We start from the raw sequence: 20430 nt of genomic DNA on the forward strand, positions 1-20430 counted from the left end.
GCCGCTTGGCTTTGTGTCTTTTTCCAGCCTCCTCCTTGTCTATCTTGGATTCCAGCGTCTACAGTTTTTTTTTGTCTCTCTGTTTTAAGGAGTCAGCCTGTTTTAGGCAGTTATCCCATGTTCTTAGAAGTTAACTGTCAGCCATCACATCTCAGGGAAAATTGGGTACCTTTTTTCTTATTCACAGGCCAGCATTTATTGCCGAACTCTTAATTACCAGGAGGGTGGTTAAGGGTCAACCACGTGGGTCTGGAGTTGCATGTAGGCCAGATTAGTTAAGGATGGTAGTTTTCTTCCCTAAAGGACATTAGTGTACTGGGATAATTCTGAAAATGTCTCAATTACTGTATATACTCGAATAATAGCCAATCTCATATAAAAGTCAACCCTCTTTTCAGCCAAAAAATTTGGAATTTTCCATATCTTGTGTAAAAGTTGACCCCAGTTCTTCACATAACAGGTCAACATTTTAAGAGACTACAGGAATAGTGCCTGAAGACTGGAGGATAGCAAAGCTTGTCCCCTTGTTCAAAAAGAGGAAGTAGAGACAACCCTGGTAATTATAGACCAGTGAGCCTTACCAGTGGGTAAAATCTTGGAAAAAGCTATAAGAGAGAGGATATATAATCTAGAAAGGAATAAGTTGATTAGGGATAGTCAACACGGTTTTGTGAAGGGTAGGTTGTGAGGCACAAACCTGATTGAGTTCTTTGAGAAGGTGACCAAAGAGGTGGATGAAGGTAAAGTGGTTGATGTGTAAATGGATTTCAGTAAGGTGCTTGATAAGGTTCCCCATGATAGGCTATTGTCCAATATATGGAGGTGTGAGACTTTAGGGTGATTTAGAGGTTTGGATCAGAAATTGGCTAGCTGAAAGAAGGCAGAGGATGGTGGTTGATGGGAAATGTTCATTCTGGAGTTCAGTTACAAGTGGTGCACCACAAGGATCTGTTTTGGGGCCACTGCAGTTTGTCATTTTTCTATGTGACCTGGATGTGGGCATAGAAGGATGGGTTAGTAAATTTGTGGATGACACTAAGGTCAGTGGAGTTGTGGATAGTGCTGAAGAATATTGCAAGTTACAGCGGAACATAGATAAGCTGCAGAGCTGGTCTCAGGGGTGGCAAATGGAGTTTAATGCGGAAAAAGTGTGAGGTGATTCATTTTGGAAGGAGCAACCAGAGTGCAGAATACTGGGCTAATGGTAAAATTCTTGGTAGTGTATATGAGCAGAGAGATATGTGTCCATGTACGTAGATCCCTGAAAGTTGCCACCCAGGTTGATAGGGTTGTTAAGAAGATATATATGGTGTGTTAGCTTTCATTGGTAGAGGGATTGAGTTTTGGAGCCATGAGGTCAAATTGCAGCTGTACAAAACTCTGGTGCAGCCACACTTGGAGTATTGTGTACAATTTTGGTCACCGCATTGTAAGAAGGATGTGGAATTGTTGGAAAGGCTTTGGAGGATATTTACCAGGATGTTGCCTGGTATGGAGGGAAGGTCTTATGAGGAGAGGCTGATGGACTTGAGGCTGTTTTCATTAGAGAGAAGATGGTTGAGAGGTGACTTAATTGAGATATATACGATAATCAGAGGGTTAGAGAGGGTGGACAGTGAGAGCCTTTTTCCTCGGATGGCGATGGCAAGCACAAGGTGATATCGCTTTAAAATGGGGGAGGGGGTGGGTGGGGTGATAGATACAGGACAGATGTCCGAGGTAGTTTCTTTACTCAGTAGTAGTGGTGTGGAACACCCTGACTGCAACAGTAGTAGACTTTAAGGGCATTTAAGTGGTCATTGGATAAACAAATGGATGAAAATGGAATAATGTAGGTTAGATGAGCTTCAGATTGGTTCCACAGGTAGGCGCAACATTGAGGGTCGAAGGGCCTGTACTACACTGTAGTATTCTTTGTTCTGAGTCAGTGTGCCAGCTGTACCGCTCCACTCTGGATTTTCAGAATTAGTGTAATTTGGTTTTTTTACTTTATTTGTTTAGAGATCAGTTGGGTTTCTACTAATGATATGGTATGAATTTCAGCCACCCAAAAGTAGTACCTATTTACTAGTTGACCACACAAATTTAACCCGAAAAGTAGTTTAAAAAATTTGACTATTACTCGAGTACGTATGGTAATTTTGATCTGTAGGAACAAATGCATTGTTACACTATTTCCTTATTTTCTCTGGCTAAAATCCAGTGACAGCAGCCATACTACTTACAAAACCACCAAATAGGAGGCCATTCAGTTACTGTTTGCACAGATAAGGGTGCCAAACCTGAAAATTTCCTGTTCTCTGTGATTCGGTTGTTCACTGCTTTGGTTGGTTGAATTTTCAGGAAGCCTGGACTGCTGTATTTAAATAAGTTCCTAAAAAGCTGCAGACATTTATTAGCTATCAACATTGTAAAGTTCCATGATTCACTCATTCATGAGTGAAAGAATACTTGAAGTTGAATGCAAACCAAGCTTAGTTTTCTGACTCCTTAAGAACTTTAAATAGGCTCCAGAACATTACAGTATACAGTAAAGAAAGAACTATAAGGGCATGATGTTGGGAAATGTTGGACTGGACCAGTCCCCTAACTATATTCAGATCACCCTTGATTTAGGGTTAATCCATACTATTTGCCACCTTCTGCAAAAGGCTGTTTTTATTGATGATCAAAGCAGTGTTCGTGAATCAGTTTTACCTCTGTTGCATTAAGTCCATTTGCTGTGAAATTACTATGTTGAATTCTTGTGTCCAGATTGCAACTGTCTTTACTTCTATAAATGAGTGTACTTCAAAACTAATTAATTGACTATACAACACTTTTATAATACCCCATGGAGACTAAGCTGTAATAAAAGTATAAACTTGCAATGAGATTCCACCACTCTTTCAGGTAGCATATTCCCAATATTAGTAACCTGGCTTATTTATCGATTTGTTTTACCTCAAGCAATCAAGTTACTAAAACATTTGACAGAAGAATGGATTCTTCCTATTTACTCTAACAAAATTCCTGATCGTTTTGTGGTCTTTTTGCTGTCAGGAGCACAATTATAGCTTCTAGAGGCTTGTCACATAGCTCCCTCATTCCCAGCATCACCTTGGAAAACATGCTCCTTTATAACTGTTCCAGAGAGTAGTGATCCTTTTGAAATGTAGTGCTCAAAATTATCTCAGAGATTAGTTTTCAGTTGTCACCACACTAGGTAACATAATCAGTGAGCCTCTGATGAAGCATTGGTTGTATGGCCCACTTTTTATGTGTGTAGGTTTCCTTGGTCAGTGACATCATTTCCTGTGGCATGCCATTTCCTGTTCTTTTTCTCAGGAAGTGGTAAACGGGATCCAAGTTAATGTGTATGTTTATAGAATTCTGATTGGAATGCCATGCTTCTAGGAATTCTCATGCATGTCTCTGTTTGGCTTGCCTGTGACCCTTCCTGGGACAAGCCAAACAGAGATGCATGAGAATTCCTAGGAGCATAGCAATCCTACTGGAACTCCCTTAACAAACACATTGACTTGGATCCCATTTACCATCCCTGAGAAAAAAAAATGAGGAAATGACATCAGTGTCCCAAGGAAACCTAAACACATAAATAAAAAACAGACCATATCACCAGTGCTTCATCCAGAGGCTCACTGATGATGTTACCGAGTATGGTGACAAATTGTCTGAAAATGAACCTACTAGCTCTGTGCGCCAACTTACATCCAGAACCTCAAATCTTCTCAAAACTCACTATTATCTTAGAGATTTTTAAATGTTTTGCATGACTTTTTGTTTGTAATACCTGTCTTGACAAAGCCAATGTTTTATGTAATTTTCTTTAACGTTTCAACAACATACCACACCTTTCAAACATTTATGTATATTCAGTTTTATTAGGTCTTGTACTGCCCTTAAAACAGTATAATCGAGATGCAAATTCACAAAATAGAACTGTTTTTCAAAATATCAGAAACACAGCTACACAGCTGACATTAAGGAATACATCTTAAGTGAAAAACAAAATGCAGTTTTTTTTCCTTTATTCTGAATGAAAGTGGCAAAAGTGACGACTGCAGATGCTGGAAACCAGAGTTTAGATCAGAGTGGTGCTGGAAAAGCACAGCAGGTCAGGCAGCATCCGAGGAGCAGGAAAATTGACGTTTCGGGCAAAAAGCCCTTCATCAGGAATAGCTTTTGCCCGAAACGTCGATTTTTTTTTCCTCCTCCTCGGATGCTGCCTGACTGGCTGTGATTTTTCCAGTACCGCTCTGATCTAAATTCTTCTGAATGAATGTGGCAGTCACTAGGAAGGTTAATAGTTGTTGCCCTTGCCGAGCTGGCCTTGAACTGATTATACTGTAAGGCTATTGCAAGGGGCAGTTCAGAGTCAAGCTCTTGCTGCAGCACTGGAGTCATAAGTAAGCCAGACTGCAGAGCATTGGCTTAAAGTGCAAATCTGAAGTTCATTTCTGTCTTGGGTATGAAATTGACTGGTTAAAATGCGTTGGAAGTGTAATTTAGTGTTTGTTAGGTTCTCCTGCACTCAGGCCCTCACTATGTTGTCTAACCTTCACTGTGTTCCCTGACCCTCACTGTGTTCCCTATGTCCTCAGGCCCTCCTCCTCCTGAGTGAGGTCACACTGCAGACACGTGACCCGTCACAATGGGGAAGGTGGTGGAGAGGCGCATGCGCAGTATCCTGGCGCAGGCGCAGTGCTGCCGATGCGGTTGCCATGACTCCGCTGTCAACAGCCGTGCCCGGGACCGGAGCGGGGAGAGCAGGAGGCAGCAACCGGAGATCACAACCCGACACGGCCCAGCAGTGCAATCAGGTCCACTTCCTCTATGCTTTCTGCTCACTCTTTAAGGCTCGGCTCGGCTCCTCTCAGAGACAGCACTGTCCCGGGACGGGGACCCTCGGGTCTCTGTGGGATCTCCCTTACCCAGCTCAGAGATCCTCGAGGGTCACTGGGGTATCCCTGACCCTCGGCAGAGACCCTTGGGGCTCCCTGGGACAGAGTCCTCCTTGACCCAGAGCTGAGACCTTCGGGGCTCTGTGGGATGTCCCTGAGCTGGGGAGAGCCCCTTGAGGGTCCCTGGGGTATCCCCAACTCAGGACAGAGACCCTCATGAGATCACGTACCTGGAAATATGTGCTCAGTTCTTAGTCCACTTTTATCCTTAATTGAGCATTCTAAAAGTTAATATAAATTATTTTAAAACCAACTACGTAAATATCCAAGTTAGCTCTGTCTTTGTTTGACAACTTTGCAGGCATCCGCTCTCAAGTGAACTCTGAAATTAAACCTCTAGGGCCTTCTGGAATTCAACTTGTTTATGAGAATCTCAGACACATAACATCAAGTTCTGGCATTAGGCTGTTCTCTTACTGAACTAATTTTTCCTCTTCCTGTTGAATAAAGTATGAAATGTGCTAAGAGTCCAAAAGCAGAGAGTAGTGGCAGTCTGTTATTTTTCACTCTGAAGTGATGTATACACTTGCATCCCTGAGCACTTATTACTAGAACAATGATTCTTCAATATTTATTGATAGCCTGGACTTTAATACACAGGGCATAATTTTTAAATGTGCCAGTTGCTGGAACTCTGAGATGTAGTGAGCAGTGAGGAGAATAGTAACTTCAGGAGGTCACAGATGGACTAATGAACTGGTAAGGCACAGAGAATATGCAGTGTAAGATAGGAGAATGAGAGGTAATGCTATTTTATAGGAAGAATTAGGAGAGGCCATAAAACAAACTTAATTTTAAAGGGGAAATAGGAGTGTACATAAATAAATCTCAGAAGGAGGACAATTTGGGAAGGTTACTAAAAATAAGTGTAGGTTGGCCATGGAATAGAATACGTCAAAAACTTAGGTTAAATCATTATAAATTGTAAGTAAGTGACCAGGTAAAGTATAAGCACAATTCTAGCGCTAAGCTTTAGGAAAGATGTCAAAACCTGAAGGGGAATAGAGAAAAAAATTACTGTAAAAGTACCATGGACTTTTAAAAAAATTAGTTCAGGGGACGTGGGTGGTGTTGGCTTGGCCATAATTTATTACCTATTCTTATTTGTAATGGAGAAGGTGCTGAGCTACTTTGTTGAGCCTTTACACTCTTTGGGGTGTTGTGCCATCCACAATACCGTTCGAAAGGGAGTTCCAGGACTTTGAAACAGTGGCAATATTAGAACAGCTACTTTAGTTCCAAGACAGGATGGGGTGTGGCACATACAGGTGGTGTTATTTACATGCATTAGCCATTCTAGGTGGTTGAGCCTAGAGGTTTTGAAGTTGCTTGATGAGTTCTGCTTTTAGATGATACATATTGCTGCTATTGTGCAACAGCGGTGAAGGGAGTGGATGTTGAATGTGGTAGATGGGGTGCCAGTCAATAGGCTGCTTTGTCCTTGATAGTGCTAAGTCTTTGAGTGTTTTTGAATCTGTACCCATCCAAGCAAGTGGAGAATATTACATCAAACTCCTGACTTTCTTTTTAAATTCATTCATTGGATGTGGGTGTCACTGGCTCAGTCAGCATTTATTACCAATGCCTAATTGCTCAGAGTAAATGAAGCAGTTTCGAATTATAGTCCTTTTGTATTTTGACTCATACCAGAAATAAACCTTTTCAGGATTTATTTCAGTGGAAATAAATTATTAAAGAAGTCTGGACTGGTTATTCCTATTTCCTATATCTTAAAGATATTTCAATGAATTGACGAGTTTATTGACAAGTGGCAGGATAAGTCAGGAGTAAAATGGATGAGTGCATCTCCCACAAAAGCTTGACATCATCCAGAACAAAGCATTCCCATGCATTATACCACATCCACCAACTTAAAAATTCATTTCTTCCACCAGTGACAGACTGTAGTTGTAGAGTCAACCATCTATGACCTGCACTTCAGTAACTCCCTGAAGCTTCGTCAACAGGAAAATCCAAACCTGCAAACTCTACCACAAAAGAAACATGCAACATCATTACCTATAGGTTCAGCTATGAGTCATATGTCATCCTGACTCAGAAATATCATGCTGTTCCTGCACAATTACTGGACCAGAGTTAAAACATAAAACATTACAGTGCAATACATTCTGGGACTTCATCCCTCAAAGCACTGTGGAGTATCTGCGTCATATTGACTACAATAATTTCAGAAAATACCTCCCCACAATTTCTCAAAGAAACTAAGGATGAGCAAATAGAAGTGCCCATATCATGAAATTATTTTTTAAAAACATAATCAGGCTGAACTTAGTACTATATAAGGTGTCTTTCTATTTTGTGCAGACAAATGGCAGAAAATGAAGACCGCAACCAGAAGACTGAAGAACAAAACATTGCATCTGAGCAAGAGGAGCACACTTCTGACCATGCCATAGAAATTCATGAAGTGTCAGATGAGGGTCATCCTGAAGAGCCTGCAGGTGAAGTAGATGATACAAAATCTGCAGAATACATTGTTCAGTTACCTTCAGGTAAAATCGTATTTTAAACATAACTAGTATTTACGTCTAAAATCTTACTTGGGCAATATTCTGGGATAATAAACTGTGTTATGTTCCTGCTGTGTAGAATCAATTGAAGTCTTTAAACGTGGGATGTATATTTGTGAAGTTGGGAATCAGATTGCAAAGAGGCTACATTTTCCACAGCTAACAAGCTGTCAAGACCAAATGCACTACTTCACTTCTTATATTTCTACATCAGGCAACGTATAGATTGTTTGCCATTTTGTCTGAACTTTCCTGTTTTTTTTCCTCCTTAGTAATGCTACTGCAATAGAAATAAATGACTCCCATATAACCCATCTATAGCCTAACTAATCATTGATGCAAATATGTACGCTTGCAAATATGTACGCTTCAGTTCGGCTAAGAATGCTAAAGAAATTTAACTTAGAGTCCTATGATAGAATACTACTGATTTATTTAACTTTATGCACTATATTGATTATTAATACTATAATTGCTGATGTCTTCATGATAAGTTTGATATTGGAATTGTAACAAATTATCTTTTTCAAATTGATATGAGTACTCATTTTCCTTTGTCAATTAATTTCCCTTTACCTTTGGCCATTTGATACAATATGTCTTTTCCTGGTAGAAACAATTACACATTTCCCATCCTACAGCAGATGTATGTAACCCATAAAGGATGGCTATGTGAAAAAGGTGCATTTCAATTGGGGAAATTATTGAATAGCTTTTTCATAGGATTTTTTTGATAGACAGAGTAATGTGGCTTACATTTGTTTTCATCAGCTGCAGTAGGTTTGTGGCTTTTTATTGTTTCAAGGCTTAAAGATTAGCTAATATGAAAAGCTGTCCTATTTCAGTTGCATTTAAAGGAAACACATCTGCCCAACTAAATGGCGAAATATCAAAGTTTGTTGTTCTGCAAATTTCTGGTGGTGATGCTGTGAGAAATGCTATGGAAACACTAGGAACACATTGATAAACTAGTAGTTAGCAGAGAGTTCAATATAGAAAAGATGAGAAGTGTTACACTTTGGAACTAAAAATGGAGAAATGGAAAATATAGTAATTTGAAGTGTCAGTTAGTTCAAGAGGGCAAGTTGTTACTTTTTTTTCTCAATTTTCTCATTAAGATGGCTTCTTGTGATGGTCCAATCTGCAACTCTTTTCTCATTGCCAGAGTGGAAGATTTCTTTTGAGCTGCCTAATCATAGACTGGAGTTCTCTTCTTAGAGTGTAGCTTTGAAGGAAAATTATTTATGAATTCTTTGCTAAATTAAGTATGCCATTTGTTGATTGGGATCCACTTTACACAACAGGCCAGTGGCCAGGCCTCTCTCCCACACAGATTTAGATGAACTGTTGACAAAGTCTGCCTGTCTCTGGCTATTTTTAATACTTTTTAAACTAATTAAAAAGCCTGGATTGGCAAAGCATCAAATAATCAACTAGAATGAATATCCATCTGTCTTAAAACCATTTGATATGCTCAAAGAAAATGCAAATTTTATTTTTGTTTTCATACGCAAAGGTCCCCAAGGATATTCATGCTTTCACTTTGGAAATTGTGTTTTTGCTCTATTTGTGTATTTAATATAAATCAATTTTGAATCAAAAAGTTAAGACTCATCTCAATAGAATTTGTATTAATCTACAACTTATAAAGGGCGAGGGGAGAACATAATTTATGTCATATTCAATGGCCATAGTTAAGAAGCAAGCAGTCTTTGCTTAATTCTCTGTATCATGCTATTAATTACATTGCACAGAACAAATAAGCAACTTGGATCATAAATGAATATGCTGGAGTGACCTTGAACAATGAATTTAAGGAAATATCTAGTTCAAAACAGATGGAATTCCCCAAATGCAATATTTAAATGATAGATGAAAATTTCCATACCATGAATATCTCATTTTTGCCAAACCAAGAATTTCAGCTGAAAGGCTAAATACATCGATCCTGAGATTAAGCATTCAAAGAAATAGTGAATTTGAGTCCTAACATATTGTGTCATTCCATCTAATACCATGCACACAATCTAATTACATGCTAACCTACTGTGGCACTAGATCATTTTCTTCCTACCCTATCTGTATGTATGATAACCTATTTTGTTTCTCCTTTTCATACTGGATATTACATTGCCTGTTTCAATAGAAAGTTCTGAATTTGCAGATAATGATGCAGGAACAACTTCAGTATCTGCAGCTACTTTGATTGATGAAGAAACAGTAAATAAAACATCAGAAGAAATTATATCAATGGAGAGTCCTGAAGTTATCGATCCAACAGGTATTGTTGATTGCTACTAGAACAAAAAGTGTTCATTAACTACTGAAGTCTTATTTTTGAAACTACTGGTGAAATTTCAGTTTAAAAACTATGAATGTGTTGGCACAAATGGCAGGTAATGTTATTATATCTATTAACATTAATATTTTCTCACTTTTTTTGTAATTTTTCAACAGCATTCTTTAGGACTCCACATATCTTTCTTCATGCCCTATTCAAAAGTGGAGAGATGTGTTGTTTCCACGTTATTCTCCTTATTACATCATAACTATCTGCAGTCAATGCTCAAGTGCATCTCAAAATAGCTCACTAAACTTTTGGAAGATCATAGACCTTTCTTCTCGTGCAGCATCCCCCATCAAAAAGAAAATGACCAACCTGGAAAGCTAATGTAGTATTGTGGTTGCAAATATACAATTCTGAATGGAGATATGATTGTGCAATCGTTGTCAATTGATTTTGCTGCTATCATTCCATTATTTTTATTTAAATTGAGGGGGAAATAGCTTTCAGTCATGTTTAAAGAGATGGGCATTTAGAAGTCCTTTAAGGTAATAAGGAAAATAGCAAAATCGTCTTGTGAAAATTGTAGAGGGTACAAATATTATGACTGAAAAATTAACATTCTATGGTAGAAAAGAAACCAAAGGACAAGAAGTAACTTCACAGTAACAAGGAAGAGCATATACAAAGTAAAAAGAGAAACAGAAATTGCTGGAGGAGCACAGCATGTCTGGCGGCTTCTGTGGAGAGAAAGCAGTTATTGCATCGACTCCAATAAACTTTCTTCAGAAGAATCTGTTCTGGAAAAGGATCACCGGACTCAAAACATTAATCCAAAGAATCCCTATAGTGTGGAAAAAGGCCATTCAGCTCAACAGGTCCACACCCACCTTCCAAAGCACACCCCACTTAGATCCATCCCTTACTCTACACTTCTGATAGCTAACACTCCTAACCTACACAACCCTGAACATTGTGGATAATTTAGCATAGCCAATAGCACATCTTTGGAGAAGAAACCAGAGCTCCCGGCGGAAAACCCACACAGACACAGGGAGAACGTTCAAAATCCATGCAGACAGTTGCCTGGGAGTGGAATCGAATCCCTGGCACTGTGAGGCAGCTGTGCTAACCACTGAGCCACCATGCCCCTCTGCTTTCTTTCCATAGATGCTGCCAAATCTGCTAAGTTTCCTCAGCAATTTCTCTTTTTGTTTCAGATTTCCAGTATTAGTAGTTCTTTGTTTTATTTTAAGGAAGAGTATATGGCAGGAGTATATAGATTGTAAAGATTAAGGTAAAGAAATATGGAGTCGTGGTGATTTACCATATGTGAATTTCGCTCAAATTATATTGGTAGCAGGGAACCATGATGGCATGAGAGTGATGGGTGTGTGGGCCTCAGTGCAGTAGGAAGCGCAAGCAGGCAAGTCCTGGAATCTCTGAAGACTACAGGGTGGGCAGTCTGGCAAAGATGCCTTCAGAATACTCAATCTGGATGTCCATGCCCATTAACTGTTCATAATAATCTTAGGTTTCTTTCAAATTGATATTGTTAAACAATTTACTTCCCAGCCTTTGACCTCCCCCATCCAAATTCATTCCAGGAAGGTTGAAGGTAGGACAAAAGGAATGGCAAGGCACTGGTACTGAAAGAGCCAGTAAGGAGAGTAAGAGTAGAGGGGAATAGGGATAGGCACTTTATCTTATTTGACATTAAAGCAAGATCACTTGCTTTGTTTTCGTAGTTGGAAAGTAAGATGCACATAAAAGTAAATCCAGCTGATTCTTTTGCCCCCACTTTAAGTGAAAAATCAGCAAGATGAGATTTGTACACATATGAATTCTACAATTCTATAGGGAAGTGTATAATCTTGTAAATTTTGTGATAACATGCTCAATTACTCAGCATGCTATTTATTTAGTTAGATTATGTTTTATCTCAATGAATTTCAATGCTCAAGCATTTATTCTATTTGTATTGCATCCTATTTATTCTCATTCAGTTGAAGCAGAAAATCCTGAATCCCCAGAACAAAAGGTTGGGGAAAATCCAATTGACGACGTCACAACTGTTGAAATGGTGGTAGAAAAGGATGTTACAACAGAAGAGACGGTGTCAACAGGTGGTGCTGACCTGAGCAAACCAGGTAATGTTGACACTTTCACAGATTGTAATATGTGGCAGAGTCTTATGGGGTCTGAATCTTATGTGATGTTTGGCAAGGCTTATCTTGACATTGAGAGCATCTTGCTCCATCATGTATGCTTTTCATAAATGCTATAGCGAGATTCTCACTAAGCAACAATAAGTTGCCTATTGGCAGTGATTAAAGCTTGTTAAATAACTTATTGATGGCGTAACTCACCTCCTTACCCTTCAACTTTCAATGTTACTAAATGTGCCAAACAAGCTGGACATTGAAAAATCTTGACATGGTACCTAAATCTGGTAAATGCAGCTCACCTCCTGCTCCAAAGAACCTCCATGTTGGACACCGGGCACCAACATGTCAGGGTATGCTCAATGGGCACCTGCCACACTCTGTGTTCACAGACAAGGGCATCTGATATGTGCCACGCTGTAAGAAGCTTCAGGCACATCTCCAACCCACTTACAGGATGATTCTACACTTCAGTATTGAATCTTGGGATGCACAGCAACTATCATTATAATGTTACAGCAAAGGCACTGTGTGCTCAGTGACATGCACCCAACTCACTGATGAACTGGATCAAGCTGCATCTCCATGGGCTCTTTGTTTACCGTCAGAGTGCATAGTCACTCTGAGCCTACATAGATGCTCACAAAGCTCCTATTTTGAAAAGCTTTGCCTTGTCTCACCCCCCTCAACCAAAGACGCCATATTACTTTTATCTTGCCTTGCCATTTAGCGCTGACATAAAAGAAAGAAGCTTGTCCTGACTGTTAGCATGTCTCCATCAAGTCAAGGGAGACAACTTTTGCTCGGTTGGCCCAGCACACAAATTTAAATGAAAATCTAGAATTAAGAGTCTAATGACGACGGCAAAACCATTGTCGATGGTCAGGAAAAGCTCATCTGGATCCCTAATGTCCTTTAGGGAAGGAAACTGCCATCCTTACCTGATCTGGACTACATGTGACTCCAGCAAAGTGGTTGATTCATAACTGCCCTCTGGGTTGGGCAGTAAATGTTTACCTAGCCAGCGATGCCCTCATCCCATGAATGAGTAAAGAAAAAGTCAGGGCGCTCTCCACATTAGGGCTGAGGAGTTGAATGTCAAGCACCTCACCACTTAACTGACCATGAGCTTTATTGGGAGGTCAGTAGAGTAGCAGAGATGGAGTGAGTATGAAGGATCGGAGATAGTGATAGTTAATACTGGCAAAGTAGAGAAGGTCATTCAACATCCTACATCCTGGTGTATGTTTCTCTGGACAGCTGAGACCAGGCTGGCATGGGCTGGTTTTGTGATTTCTACTACTGATCCTTGGGGAAAAGGAAGTTCTGTCTTTGCGCCACCTCAGCTAGCAGGGCCTCCAGGTCTTTGCCCACAAAGTGAGACACCTGTTTTCCTTATTGCTATGTCAAGGACGAATGTCAGGGACAGTACGCGGCAGCTCCAGACTTGTCTGTGTGCATAATAGTCTTTTGAGGATGGTGTGAGTACCAGGGATGCCGGTAAATTCCATATCTGGACAAACATAACTGTCTCTTTAAACAAGACCGAGTCCCCTTTATCCAACTATTCTGTGAGCAGTGTTTCGACTTCTTTGCTAGTCATCTTGTCCAGCCTAACTTGGCACAGAGAAGAGACCACTTTAACTGACTTCCTTGCCAGTGTCTGAGTCTCAGTGCCAATATTCGTGTCTGAGGGTCACTGGTGGATTCTCAATGACCCCACATCCTTCACGTATGATGTTTTCAATGGCACTGTTAGCCTGGCAGATTCGCTAGGTTCCTTTTTTTTACACACACTGAGTGTTCCTGTTCAGTCTCAACCACATTAGGGTCACCAATTTTGTAAGTTTTAGGGGTCTTATCATTCAGATTCAAATACCAATATGAAGTTGTTAATTTGAAATTTATAGTCTTGAAAAAGGAGGCTTTTGTAATCATGATTCAAGATTAAAAATCACACAACATCAGGTTATAGTCCAAAAGGTTTATTTGGAAGCAGTAGGTTTCGAAGTACTGCTCCTTCATCAAGTGGCTGCGGAGCAGGACCATAAGACACAGAATTTATAGCAAAAGGTTAGTGTCATGCAGCTCAAAAATATTAAACAAACTTAAATAAAGTCTTTCATCTTTTAGAATGATTTTGTTAGTTTCAGTTCATTAATAGTGGGCGGCACGGTGGCACAGTGGTTAGCACTGCTGCCTCACAGCACCGGAGACCCGGGTTCAATTCCCGCCTCAGGCGACTGACTGTGTGGAGTTTGCGCATTCTCCCCGTGTCTGCGTGGGTTTCCTCCGGGTGCTCCGGTTTCCTCCCACACTCCAAAGATGTGCAGGTCAGGTGAATTGGCCATGCTAAATTGCCTGTAGTGTTAGGTAAGGGGTAAATGTAGGGGTATGGGTGGGTACGCTTCAGCGGGGCGGTGTGGACTTGTTGGGCCGAAGGGTCTGTTTCCACACTGTAAGTAATCTAATCTAATCTAATACTCTTTTTAAGTCATATTCTCAAAGTAACTTCAGGTTTTCTAACAGAGTGTGTCATCACAGCTCAGACAATGCATTAAAGGTGTGAGGTTAAAGTCTGTCTGTGTCCCAATTTTGAGTCTGACTGGTTCTATTTCTGAAGTGGGATTTACAGAATCTTGCATGGATTGACCATGTAAGATTCTGTAAATACCACTCTAGAAATAGGTAAAGTGGGATTATGTATGAGGCTAAGCAGGGTCATATGATTTTACAGTAATTAGCTCTACTTAAACAGATTAATACAATTTTTGAGAAAATTGTAGCTCAGATTGAGGTTCAGGTTGTAAGTTTGCTTGCTGGAAGCTTTGCTTTCAGACATTTCATCACCATACTAGGCAACATGACCAGTGAGCCTCTGGTGAAGCACTGGTGTTATGTCCTGCTTTCTTTTTATTTGTCTTGGTCTTTTAAGGTGGCTGATATAATTTCTGGTTCTTTTTCTCAGAGGATGATAGATGGAGTGCAAATCAATGTGTTTATTAATGGAATTCCAGTTAGAATGCCAGGTCTCTAGGAATTCCCGAGCGTATCTCTGTTTAGCTTGTCCTAGGTTGGATGTATTGTCTCAGTTGAAGTGGTGTCCTTGTTTGTTTGTTTCTTAAGGGTACTAGTGATAGTGGGTCATGTCTTTTTGTGGCTAATTGGTGTCCATGTATCCTGGTGGCTAGGTTGCTGCCTGTCTATCCAATGTACTGTTTGTAACAGTTCTTGCATGATATATTGTAAATGACATTTGTGATGCTGGTTGTTTGTATAGGGTCTTTCAGATTCATTAGTTGCTATTTAAGTGTGTTGGTAGGTTTGTAGGCTACCCTGATACCAAGGGGTCTGAGTTGTCTGGAACTAAATTTAGAGATGTCTTTGATATATGATAATGTGGCTAGAGTTTCTGAGTGTGTTATGTTTGCTTGTATGGGTTTGTTGTTGAGAAATCAGCGGACTGTGTTTATTGGGTACCTGTTCTTTTTGAATATGAACCTAAAGGACAATATACAAACAACCAGCAAAACAAATGTCATTTACAAAATACCATGCAAGGACTGTAACAAACACTACGTTGGATAGGCAGGCAGAAAACTAGCCGCCAGAATACATGAACACCAACTAGCCACAAAAAGACATGACCCACTATCACTAGTATCCTTACATACAGACAAAGAAGGACACCACTTCAACTGGGGCAATACATCCATCCTAGGACAAGCAAAACAGAGACACACACGGGAATTGCTCGAGGTTTGGCATTCTAAATAGGCGGCAGGTTTAGATATAAGTTCTGGATTGGCACAGGCTGAAGGGTCTGTTCCAGTGCTGTAATTTTCTTTGTTCTTTGTAACTGGGACTCTATAAATAAACACATCAGTTTGGACCCCATCTACCATCCTCTGAGAAAAAGAACCAGAAATTATATCAGCCACCTTAAAAGATCAAGACAAATAAAAAGAAAGCAGAACGTAATACCAGTGCTTCACCGGAGGCTCACTGATCATGTTGCCTAGTATGGTGATGAAATTACTGATGATGAGCTAATTACTGTAAAATCATATGACTCTGCTTAGCCTCATACATAATCCCACTTTACCTATTTCTAAAGTGGTACTTACAGAATCAGTTACAGAACACAGATGATGTTACCTAGTATGGTGACAAAACATCTGAAAACAAACCTTCCAGCTCAGCGAGCAAACGTACTACCAGATTAAGACAATATTGTAGAGATCAGTTAATAATCTATTAATTCTGTGTTTATGACTAAACTAAAGTCTATCAATAAATGTTAGTTTCTTTACTAATCTTCCCAATGATAAGGAGATAATACAGGTCCATTGCCTTCAGGTACAGATCAGCTCTGATCTGATTGAATAGCAGAACAACTTTAAGGGATGGAAGGGATTTTACATTTGACAGAAGACATGTAGCATTCTCTTATCAAGTGTTTACACACCATGAAGCTATTCCCCCAAGTTGTATTCAAGAATGACACACGTTCATTGACTTCTTGGTGTTCCTACATTTCCTCTAAATCAAAAGAAAACCTGGTGTCTATTTGGCTGTAATAGATAAAACCCAAATTACTTGACAAGTTTCATTGGATGTGGTGTATGGGAGGAATGATTTCATTAAAAGGCCAGTGTATCAGCCAGTTAAGTACTAATCACATTAGCTTGCAGTGGATTTTCCAGTTCATAACTATCTTTTGTATTCAAACAGCAAAGTGTCTAATCAATATTTACTTGCAAGTAACATTTTCATTTGACCTCTTCTCTTTCCTCTGTTGAATTCCTCCAAACCAATGAATGCAAAAAAAGAGATGGCAAGAGAAGGGCTTATAATTATTGACTGTAGCAAAATCGGAAAAGAAAACTCTTTAGATGTTGTCTCTGATCAATCAACTATGAAGCCAGAAGGTAATATACAATTTTACAAAATGTTTTTGTTATTCACTTTTAATACATTTTCAATTATTAACCGTTTATAAGAGTTATGCGCTTGAGTGTATAGTGTGCTCCACTTATTAAATCACTATTGCTGTACTTCTTCATTTCTTCCGAATATAAAATATGACTTACTTTCCTTTTTTTTCCAATTATTTTATTCCACTCCTTTCACATACGTTATTTTTCCAGATGGGTTGGAAAGATTTTATTGCAGTTTCTGAGGGTGAATTTACAGTGACATGGCCTGCCTCATCTATTTCAGCAACCAAAAACAGATTAACTCAAAATACATATCAAGGCTATTTGTAAAACTTTGCTGGGTAATGAATAACATGCTAACATTGGCAATATGATACTATGACTCATTCATTTAAGGAGAGGCAGTGGCTTAATAGTAAACAACACTGGGCTAGTAATCCAGCAAACCAGGCTACTATTCTGGTAATTAAAGGTGAAGACACTGACAATTGTCATAAAAACCCATCTGATTCCCTTCAGGGAAGGGAAACCTGCCTTCCTACCTGGTCTTGCCTCCTTGTGACTCTAGATCCATAGCAGTGTGGTTGACTCTCTAAGGTAGTTAGCGATGGGCAATAAATACAGGCCTAGTCAGCAATGGTGACATACCATGAATTAATTTATAATCTTAAAATAAGATTTTAGACAAAATATCTTTTCTTCCTCTTCCCAAGCTTCTGCCCATATTTGTGCAAGAGCTGCTCAGGATTCATGAGAACTGTTTAAGGGATTTAGCTAACAATTTTAATTTTCAATTAAACCTGCTTACAGGCTATTTTGTCAGTAATCAAAATATATTGCACGCCGAAATGGTAATTTGTGAATATCAAAGCATTAGAGGAAAAACAGAGAAGGATCAGATTAGTCCTAACCTTAGAACTCCTACTTGTGTTATCAGCTTCTAGGATTAGGCTTATTTATCTGGGTTTAAAATAAAAAGGCTTGGAGCAGATATGATTGAAGTTTTAAAATGTTGAAAGGATTAGATTTAGTGTAGTTAGATTATTTAGGATAATAGTGATTATAGAATCAGAAGGCATAAAGCTGTCTGTACAGTAAAGCTTGATGGACCCCCATGATCTTTACTTGTCCGTTTGATATATTTATTTATCTGTGAACTCCCTTATTGGAAAGAACATACTACATTCCTGATTGCCCTTAGTTACTCTATTTGTTCAGGTTCCTCACTAGCAACTATGGTCATTGCATTATTTTGCTGGTTTTAATTGAAACCATGTTATTATCTCTCCTACTGTTTTACTGTAAAGAACATTTAGTAATTGAATGTTCTGCAATATTCAAAAAACTAAGTATGCGTGTAGAAGCACAAATGCTTGTTAACAAACAGTGCATCTCAAAGGGGAACCAGCAGAAAATGATGTGTGGGAGTGGAGACAAGATTTTAAACTCTGAAATGATCAGGTAGGGGGAATATTTAGCATTCAAAAAGGGAAACTCAATCCAACCCACCTTCAGAGCACAACTTTTAATAAAGGCATAGTGAAGTGCAGGCAAGAACCTCACTGCCCAGAAACATCCTTATTTAAATATTTTAATCTGGCTGTTAGTGAGTTGGGGAGAAGGGTCCAAGAAGTTTAAATGAGGGCCTGGACCTTCTAGCCATCCTTTGCTCCCCCAGTGTCACCCCATGAATAATGTGGCACAAATTTCTACATCTTGCTCCAAACTCTGAAGTAAGAGGTAAAGTTGGCTAACAGATTGCTTGCATTTTATAATACCATTTGAATATGAGTAAAATGAATGTGAATTCCTCAGTTTTAATGGTTATTCTTCAAAATAGTTGCAGAATTTTAACATTTTATCATATATTTGGGTGGATTGTTATTTTTTGATACTTTTTTGTTTATATTGCACTTTGAGACATTTTATTATCAAAAAGGTTCTATATAAATACAAGTTGTTCAGTTTTTAGAAACATAATTTTTTTGAACTGGACACAGCACACACTATTCTCTAATTTATATACTTTATATATTTTTCATATATTAGAGAATATATTAAGAGATTCATACAGCATAGAAAAGTGGCCCATCAAGTCTGCAGCAACTTGTTTACCACTAAATGTGTGCTAATCCCAATTTCTTGCACTTGTCCCAAATCCTTCATTGTTATGATATTTGAAGTACTCATCCAATTGTTTTTAAAGGTTGTAAGGTTTCCAGACTCCACTACCTTCCCAGTCAGTGCAGTCCAGATTCACACCATCTGCCAAGTGAAGTTCTCTTCCGAAATCCTCTCTGAAACTCTTGTCCCTTACCTGTGATTGACCCCTCAACCCAAGGGGAGCAGCTGCTGTCTAATCTTCCTGTCTGTACCCCAAATGATCTTATACACTTCAATCATGTCCCCTCTCGGTCTTTTCTGGTCTAAGGAAACAATCGAAGCTATCAGTTTCTCCCTCCCAGGCTCTATCCTGATGAACATCTTCTTTACCCCTCCAGTGTTGCCACATCCTTCCTGTAGTGAGGTGACCAGAGCTACACACAGTACTCCAGTTGTGGCCTGACCAATGCTCTGCACAACTCCAACATTACTTCCTTGCTCTTATACTCTATGCCACGACTGATGAAGGCAAGTCCCATATGACTTATTAACTATCCTATTCAAATCCTGTGAATAATTACTCCAAGATCCCTCTGTTCCTTTAAGCTACCCAATGTCCTGCTATTCATTAAATACTCCCTTATCTTGTTTCTTCTTCCAAAGTGCATCACCTCACACTTATCATGGTTAAATATCATCTGCCATAGGTCTGCTTATCTGACCAGTCCATCTATGGCTTCCTGTAATCTACAACCATCTTCTTTGCTATTAACCACTCTACCAATCTTGGTGTCATCTGCAATTTTCCTGAATATTTCACCCCCATTTTCATCTATGTCATTTATGTATATAACAAACAATAAGGGTCCCAGGACGGATTCTTGTGGTCCTGACGCGAAATGTTAACTCTGATTTCTCTTCACAGTTGCTGCCAGACCTGCTGAGCTTTTCCAGCAACTTCTGTTTTTGTTTCTGATTTACAGCATTTGCAGTTCTTTCAGTTTTTATTTAGCCTTCTACCACTACTCTTTATGTTCTATTGCTAAGCCAGTTTCTAGTCCATCTTACGAAGTTTCCTGCAGTTCCTCATGCTTTATCCTTCTCAATCAGTCTCCCATGTGGGACCTTGGTCAAAAGCTTTGCTAAAATCCATATAAGCTACATAACTAAACTTCATCATCCATACATTGAGCATGTTTTCAAGTGATTCTAACAAATTTATTAGACATGATAAAACCATGCTGACTATCCCTAATTAATTCATGCCTGTCCAACTGAGTATTATTTTGTTTCTTCCGAATTTTCTCCAATAGCTTCCCTTCCACTGACGTGCGACTCACTGGTCTGTAATTTCCTGGTTCACCTCTACCACCCTCTTAAAAATCACACCAGCTCTCTGACATTTCCCCTGTTGTCTGAGAGAATTTAGAAATTTGTGCCAGA

At 39.2% G+C, this 20430-nt stretch overlaps 1 protein-coding gene across 3 annotated transcripts in view; it reads left to right on the forward strand.

Annotated features, from left to right (window-relative positions):
• Positions 1 to 4706: 4706 nt before the first annotated feature.
• Positions 4707 to 20430, forward strand: part of iqub (IQ motif and ubiquitin domain containing) — a 52978-nt gene continuing 37254 nt past the window's right edge. For all 3 annotated transcript variants that reach the window (XM_072552675.1, XM_072552676.1, XM_072552677.1), the window contains exons 1-5: positions 4707 to 4823; positions 7290 to 7477; positions 9660 to 9776; positions 11786 to 11929; positions 16777 to 16875. In XM_072552675.1, coding sequence (XP_072408776.1) covers positions 7294 to 7477; positions 9660 to 9776; positions 11786 to 11929; positions 16777 to 16875 — 544 coding nt within the window. In that variant the 5' untranslated portion in view covers positions 4707 to 4823; positions 7290 to 7293. The remainder of the gene's footprint in view (positions 4824 to 7289; positions 7478 to 9659; positions 9777 to 11785; positions 11930 to 16776; positions 16876 to 20430) is intronic.

The sequence above is a fragment of the Chiloscyllium punctatum genome, chromosome 32, assembly GCF_047496795.1.
Source record: "Chiloscyllium punctatum isolate Juve2018m chromosome 32, sChiPun1.3, whole genome shotgun sequence".
In the NCBI taxonomy this organism is placed as follows: domain Eukaryota; kingdom Metazoa; phylum Chordata; class Chondrichthyes; order Orectolobiformes; family Hemiscylliidae; genus Chiloscyllium; species Chiloscyllium punctatum.